Here is a 7,922-nt window from a genome sequence, read left to right on the forward strand (position 1 = left end):
AGGGTTGCGGGTGCTCTGGCGTGGTTTGTTCCTGTCGTCCTTATCTCTCCTCTTTCTTTTTTGTGTTTGCTACTCTCGTAACACGTCTAATCTGCGGCATTTATATGACCTTGTCATGTTGCATGTGCTGTAAAAACCATCTGTAGTAAAAGTAAACGAATTTCGGATAACCGTGTTGTTATGCTCTACAGTACAGAGGATACTTAACTTAATGAGTAACTGGAATAAACCACTGGTCAAAGATCCAATCAATGAGTTGAGGAGGGGAGATCAATCCATAATCTTCCAACTTAGAACACAACATGTACCCCTCAACCAACATCTCAACCGAATTGGAGTAAAGCAGCCTGCTGCCTGCCCACTATGTGACTACCCCTCAGAGACAGTGGAACATCATCTGTTCTTCTGTAGAAAACTAACTGATTTAAGGGGATGTTTTCTTCCCAAGCTACCCCACACATCTAATTGCCTCTACTCCTCAAGAAAACAATTAGAACAAACATGCAACTATTACCGAATGGCGTCATGCAGAAGAGTTAACGCTCAGATGCTACTGGATCGCTAACAACAACAACAATGAGTTACTGGAGTAGACGAATTTTGGATAACCGCGATGTTATGCTCTACAGTACAGAGGATGCTTAACTTAATGAGTAACTGGAGTAGACATTTACTGTGAAGTCTACAGACGAGCAAAGAAGTGAAAAAAGTGTCTGAAAAGACGTACTGTATAAGAGATTGAAACAGGGGGACAGGTGGGCAGACAAGAAGACAGGGGAAATTAGACTGATGCGCAGGAAGAGAGGGGGAGACTGACAGACAGGCAGAAAGAGAGAGAGAGGCATGAGAGTGAGAGGGAGGATGAAAGAGAGACATGAGAGGGAGGGGAGGGAGAGAGACTGATGGGAGAGGGGGAATAATAGACATGCAAAACAGAAAGAGAGAATGAGTGGGTCATTGTGAATTCTGACAGATACCTGCCCTCGTTAGCCTAATAGTATGCACATGCATACAAATACAGGCCCATTAATTCCCCTACCTATAAATTGTTTATTATCGGGAGGTACAGGAGAACGGCTGTATAAGAGAGCTAGAGGGAGAAATTGGGAGGGGGGGGGGGAGAGAAAGAAAAAGAGAGAAAGAAAGCGAGAGAGTTGGGGGGGGGTTAAGTTCTAGTAGAGGTTTTACGGCGCTCGCAACTGCATAAGGTCATATGAGTGCCAGGAGATTAGAGGTGTTACAAGAGAGTAACAAACAGAAAAAAGAAGGAGGGGAGATAAGGACGATAGATGTTTGATTGGAAAGAAGAAGCAAACCACTCCAGAGCACCCACTAACCACACACAAAGCGAGCGAGAGATTATATATATATATAAAGAGAGAGAGAGGGAGAGAGAGCGAAAGAAACAGATTGACAAAAAGGGGTGGGGTAGGGGGCGAGACGTGCAGCAGTGGTTGAACATTGACCGTGTATCGACGAGAGGACATCTGTTGTCCTAGATAAGCGTGAACTGAGGACAGAATCAGCTATTTCAGACTCTTGGGAATATGTAAAGTACAGTATCTATCAGTGCTCGTGCGCATTTTATGGGACGACGTCCGTCAGATAACATAGTTTTCTAAAGCTGGTGACATGGACTCTGTTCACCCTGAATTGAACCTGCCCTTTTCGTTTCTTTGTGTGCACCTGAAAAGTTGATTAGGATTTTGTTCTTTTCCTACAAAAGTAAAGCTGCCACAATCTGTGGTGTGTTTCAGAGACAGTTGTGTGGTGTTGAAATTTTAGCATGTCTCTTATGTTTTAGGAAGGCTGATTTTTCACATAGGAGATGTGCAACCTCGATGCATAAGTGACAGTGATTTTAAAAAGTGCACGGATTTTGGAGAACTTTATTTCGCACGCGCGCGCGCGTGTGTGTGTGTGTGTTTGCCTGTACGTCTGTACTGGTATTTCACGAGAATAGTTCGTTACAGTTTTTGACGTGGCTTTAAGTAGGTATTTGTACGGCGTGCTGTCCGTTGTTTCTTCAGAAGTCACGTTCAGTTTGTGACACAGTACGCAAAAGTGTTGCTCATCTCATTCCATGCTGTACACCGGGTCGTAATCCAGAAGTGGACGATGTCTTCTCACTCAGCCATGGCGCGGCCTCGTAGAAGCATGAGAAGGTCTGGTTACGTCTTCTTACTGGTTTTTGGGTGATTGGGATTATAATGTACAACTTGACATTGATTTTTTTAACATGTATTTATTTATGTTGGGGGCAGCAGCTGTGTGTGTTTTGGCGCTGGTTTTAGCCTGTAGCTTTCGAAGATGGATGTTACACTCGGAGGTTCAGCCTCTGGAATAACATAATAGTGTTGATATGGGCGTTAAACCTCTATACCATTGACCCTTTTTTCACCTCTCCTTCTTTTGATGGGCAATCTTCTGTGCTGTTCCTTCGTGTTTTTGTCTGTCTCTCCGTGAGTGGAAGGTTTGCGGGTGCTCTGGTGTGGTTTGCTTTTTCTTTCCTATGAAACATCTATCGTCCTTATTTCCCATTTTTCTTTATTATGTTTGTTACTCTCTTGTAACACCTCTAATCTTCTGGCGCTCATATGACCTTATGCAGTTTGCGGGTGCAGAAAAACCTTTACTAAAACGTAACTGTCTCTATGTGGCTGTTTCCCCGGCACTAGACGGCTCTTGTCATGAGCTTGTAAGTGTTTTACGGTTCTCGCAACCGCTTAGGGTCAAATGAGCACGCGGGACTCACCAGGCATGGTAAGAAATTTTGAATTTTGCCCGGGCGGCGGTGGCCGAAGCCTGCTCTTATCGATTTTGGACCACCAATGGATCTTTGTTTTAGTAGAGCTTTTACAGCCCTCGCAACTGCATAAGGAGGGGGGGGGGCATTAACATCTCGAGTTCTTTTGCACAGTAGAATTGTAATTGTAAATGGGCTGACTCATCAATGCCATGCTCATAACTGTGCCTGAACTGCAACAGGGAACTGCTGCTTTTTCTTTCCTAATCTTTCCTATCGTCATTTTTCCTCTACTTCTTTTATATGTTTTGTCGCACTCTTGTGACCCTCTGTGTGCCGTTGGGGCTAGAGAGGTGAGCAGAGTAAGCCTGATTCCCTGTAAAGACTTCTCTGTTGACATCCACCCTTTGGCGCGCATATGACCTTATGCAGTTGCGAGCGCCGTACAAGTAAAACCTTACTAAAAACCAAACTAAAACAGATTGAAGTCTTTTAACTCTTCGAAGACGTAGCGGACACATACGTCCGATCCGCAGCAGCCCAAAGCCTATAATTCTGTACATTTCCAACCTTTATACACAAGAAACACGAATTTGCATTTCGTAGCAAGCACATTATTGACTGCCTTTTTAAGTTTAAGATAAAGAAAACAAAAATTGAAATATATTTATTTGAATTAGGAAGTTATGGGTCTTTTTTTTTTAAGTATCCCGAAACAACGCGTTTTCAGTGATGAAAAATTGCGCGTCCTCAATGAGTTAACCATATAGGACCGACACCCGTCGTTTAACCATATATCATATTGGACCCACACCCTTCTCTCCCCCATCTGCGAAAACACACACACACACACACACACACACACAAAATCACACACACACACACAAAATCACACACTCACACACACACACACACACACAATCACACACACACATACATACACACACACACACACACACACATACACACACACACACACACACACACACACACACAATCACACACGAGGGGTTGAAGAAATTATGAATACCCCTACAATAGCTAGCGATCCATATTGACCTCCATTCCTTTCCTGCATGACGTTAACAGATATGTAATCACGATAATATTGTGTGGGTGTGTGTGTGTGTGTGTGGAGATGGGGGCGGGGGCGTTGTAAATGTTGTGTAGACAGGTCTTTCTGTGTTCCCATTAGACCTTTATTGTTATCCCCTTTATATTAATGTAAATGCCAGGGCCTTATCATCAGCCGCCCATTTGTGCGATGCATGCGACGATGGACAGCTTTTTGTCGCCAATCTGCAAATTCGCAACTAGGCCTACCTGCATACACTCTTATACGAACACACACTCACACACATACACACACACACACACACACACACACACACACACACACACACACACACACACTCACACATGTACATACATACATACACACACACACACACACACACACACACACACACACACACACACACAAACACACACACATACACATACACATACAAGGAGAAGGAGGGAGGGGGGTGTACAGGAGGGAGGAGAACGTAGAACGTAGAGATCTTCATGCCCGCATGTTGTACATGGATCCGATCCCCTCTCAATCTCGGTTTCTTCCTGCCTTGACATTTAGGGGAAAAATGCTACATGTAGTCTTAAAGAGGGGGGGGGGGCAGCAGCTGTTCATTGAACGCATACTGAAAATATTGACTGAAATGAGCGAATGGGTCATTGCTTACGTAAGCCTCGAGCATATCGGTTGCACGGGACATGCATTAACTACCCTTTTCCTATAAGATAAGATAAGATACATCTTTATTGTCCAGATCCTGGCACATTGGTTTGGTGTTCCACCAAGAGTACACACACGCGCGCACACACACACACACACACACACACACACACACACACACACACACACACACGCACACACACGTGCACACACAGGCACACACAAGTAGGTTTACAATCACATGCATAATATAAATGAGCAGCAATATAAACAATAATAATCGTAAGCTAGATACACACTCAATGTTATTTTGATGCATGCTCTAAGGTCGTAAGTATACTTTTACAGGATGGCCCTGTTCGTCCAAGCTGTGCGATCGGTCTAGAGTACTACTTCACCTAATTAGTGCATGATACCGCATGATATGAAAATGGTGAAATGGCATAGGTTTAATAATAGATAATAGATAGCATTCATTTGAATAGCGCAAATCCCCGCTCAACAGCAAGCTCTATGCGCTTCACAATCCATACTACTACCCCAGCAGACCTTAGAGTATTCTGAAACAAACTCAACTTCCTGGGAAACATACAGAGTGACCTCACACAACAAAGAAAGCACAAACACCAACACTTTTAAAGCAGAATACAAAAAACTCATAGAAAAATACCCCGGTGCGGAGCTTATCTTCACTGATGGCTCCAAAAAAGACAATAATGTGGGCGCCGCAGCCCTATCTTCCAACAGTACACACCAGAGGAGACTCCATCCTGAAGCCTCCACTTTCTCTGTGGAGGCCACTGCCATTGACATGTCACTGGACTCCGTAGAAAATTCTCCTAACAAATCTTTCCTTATCCTTTCTGACTCTCTGTCTTGCATCACCTCACTCACAAACTACACACTCTTACACCCAAAAATAGTTAGGCTACAACAGAAAATTCACACCTTATCTGAAACAGGGAAAAATATCATGTTCGCATTGATACCTGGCCATGTGGGCATCCGAGGAAATGAGCAGGTAGATAACCTGGCGAAGAAATCCTTATCCCTTCTGTTGGGATCAACGACGAACACTCTCCCACAGACTGACTTTAAAAATAAAGTCAAATAGTACACCTCCAGTCTGTGGGAGAGCCACTGGAAAAAACAGACGAGTAACAAACTCTATAATAGTAAACCCAAACTGGGACCGCGAAATCCTTCGGACCTCTCCAGAAGAGACGAAGTCATTTTTACTCGATTACGCGTCGGATACACTGCCCTAACACATAAATACCTCCTTCAGGGAGATGAGAAGCCGTTCTGTGTCTCACCATTAGACACATTTTAACCGAATGTCTAGACGTCGGAGAGATTCGAAGGAAATACTTTAAATGCAAAAAATTGCAAGACATTTTTTCCGCCGGTGGTCCCAACAGAATTTTGGATTTTATGAAGGCCATTGGCCTTTATGGGAAGTTGTAGAACATAATTAAATTATTTTAAAAAATTTATGAAGGTTATTTTAGATTGAAAAATATATATATTTACACCAAATTTTAAATATTTTAACGTTTTAAGATCAAATGACCCGTACCCAGCCGTGCAGTAAACTACGAATAAAAAACTAACTTGTGCCTCGCGCGCTCATATGACCTCATGCAGTTGCAAGCGCCGTAAAATCCCATACTAAACTAAAAACTGTTGCTAAAACTAAAAACTAAATTATGTAAATTTGGTCAATGGGGGCCTAAAATCACCCACATCTTTTACACCATTTAACGTATGCACGCATTACGTGTGGTGATCCGCGATGGCCCAAATTCTGTCTTCCGATTTATAATAATGCCATGGTTGGCGGGTGCTTTGGTGTGGTGTGCTCCTTCTTTCCCATCAAACATCTATCGTCTCTATCCCTCCTCCTCCACCTTTTTGTGTTTGTTACTCTCCTGTAACTCCTCTTGTCTTCGGCACTGAAATGACCGTATTATATTGCAAGTGACGTAAAACCGCTGGCTAAACCACAACAATTTCCTCCGGGAGTTGCGCACATACGGGTAGACGACACTATCTCACTTACTTCGTTCTTCGTCTTCTTCGGCCTTCCATCGATCTCGATGATGACTAAAAAAGCAGTCTGCTTGACACAGCTTTTGAGTGGTTGGCAGGTGCCCTGGTGTGGTTTGCTCCTTCTTTCCTATCCTATCAAACATCTGTCGTCCTTATCTCTCCTCCTTTTTTGTGTGTGTGTTTTTTTTTACTCTCTTGTAACGCCTCTCATTTTCAGCACCTATAATATGACCTTATTGTGTTTCAAGTGCCGTAAAACACTTACTAAAACTAAAACTCTAAGCCGGATAATATTGCAAGTTCCGTAAAACGCTTACTAAAAGAAGATAAAAACAAACATGAGAACGTTTCTCTGTCTCTTCACGTGGGTGGTTGGCGGGTGCTCTCGTGTGGTTTGCTTCTTCTTTCCTATGAAACATCTGTAGTCATTATCTCTCCTCCGTTGTTGGTTTTTTGTTTGTTTTTTTGTTGTTTTTTTACTCTCTTGTAACACCTCTGATCTTCGGCACTTATTTGACCCATATTGTGTTTCAAGTGCCGTAGAACACGAACTAAAACCCTAAGCCTGATAACATTGCAAGTTCCATAAAACGCTTACTGAAACAAGATTTTTAAAAAACAAACACGTGAACGTTTCTCTGTCTTTTCCCAAGGAGAGGAATGGCCACCACCGGAGAGAACGGCCAGAATGGGCCGACAACCACCACCACCATCCCCACCATCCCCACCACCACCACCATCCCCACCACCACCACACACGGCCGGAAAAGGCCTCGAGCGACTCAGCTGGTGGAGGCAGGGGACTCTGAGGACAGAGAGGTGGAGGACTTGATGGGGGCCGTCTCTCGACCGCCGCCCCTACCCATGGTGAGTGTATGTGGGGGGTGTAGTTGGGGAGGTGTGTGCGTGTGTGTGTGTGTGCGCGTGTGTGTGTGTGTGGAGGCAGGGGACTCGGAGGACAGGGAGGTGGAGGATTTGATGGGGGCTGTCTCACGACCGCTGCCCCTACCCATGGTGAGTGTGTGTGTGTGTGGGTGTAGTTGTGGGTGTGAGTGTGTGTGTGTGTGTGGTGAGGGGGGGTCTCCCCGCTCCTACCCATGGTCAGTGTGTGTGTGGGGGGGGAGGGGGGAGTTGTGTTTGTTGGGAGTGTAGTTGTATGTGTATGTGTGTGTGTGTGTGTGCGCGCGGGCGTGCGTGTGTGTGTTTGTGTGTGCGCGTGCGTGTGTGTGTGTGCGTGTGTGTACATATGCACATTATGTGTGAGTGTGATTGAATTCGTGTATGCCCTTGATGTTCTGTGTAGTTTTATTTATAAGTTAGCGAGAATTTTGATGAGTTTTGTTTGCCTTGTTTGACTGTATTTCAAAATGTTTGTTTCTGTGTCCCCCC

General features: G+C 44.3%; 1 protein-coding gene across 1 annotated transcript in view; it reads left to right on the forward strand.

The window, feature by feature from the left end:
- LOC101852817 (choline-phosphate cytidylyltransferase B) overlaps nt 1-7,922 on the forward strand; it is a gene marked incomplete in the record, with an annotated part of 45,222 nt that overhangs the window by 7,823 nt on the left and 29,477 nt on the right. Inside the window, 1 exon segment of the mRNA XM_013088042.2 lies at nt 7,187-7,400. Within this exon segment, the coding sequence (XP_012943496.1) occupies nt 7,194-7,400 (207 nt within the window).

Source organism: Aplysia californica, unplaced genomic scaffold (assembly GCF_000002075.1).
Source record: "Aplysia californica isolate F4 #8 unplaced genomic scaffold, AplCal3.0 scaffold00022, whole genome shotgun sequence".
In the NCBI taxonomy this organism is placed as follows: Eukaryota; Metazoa; Mollusca; class Gastropoda; order Aplysiida; family Aplysiidae; genus Aplysia; species Aplysia californica.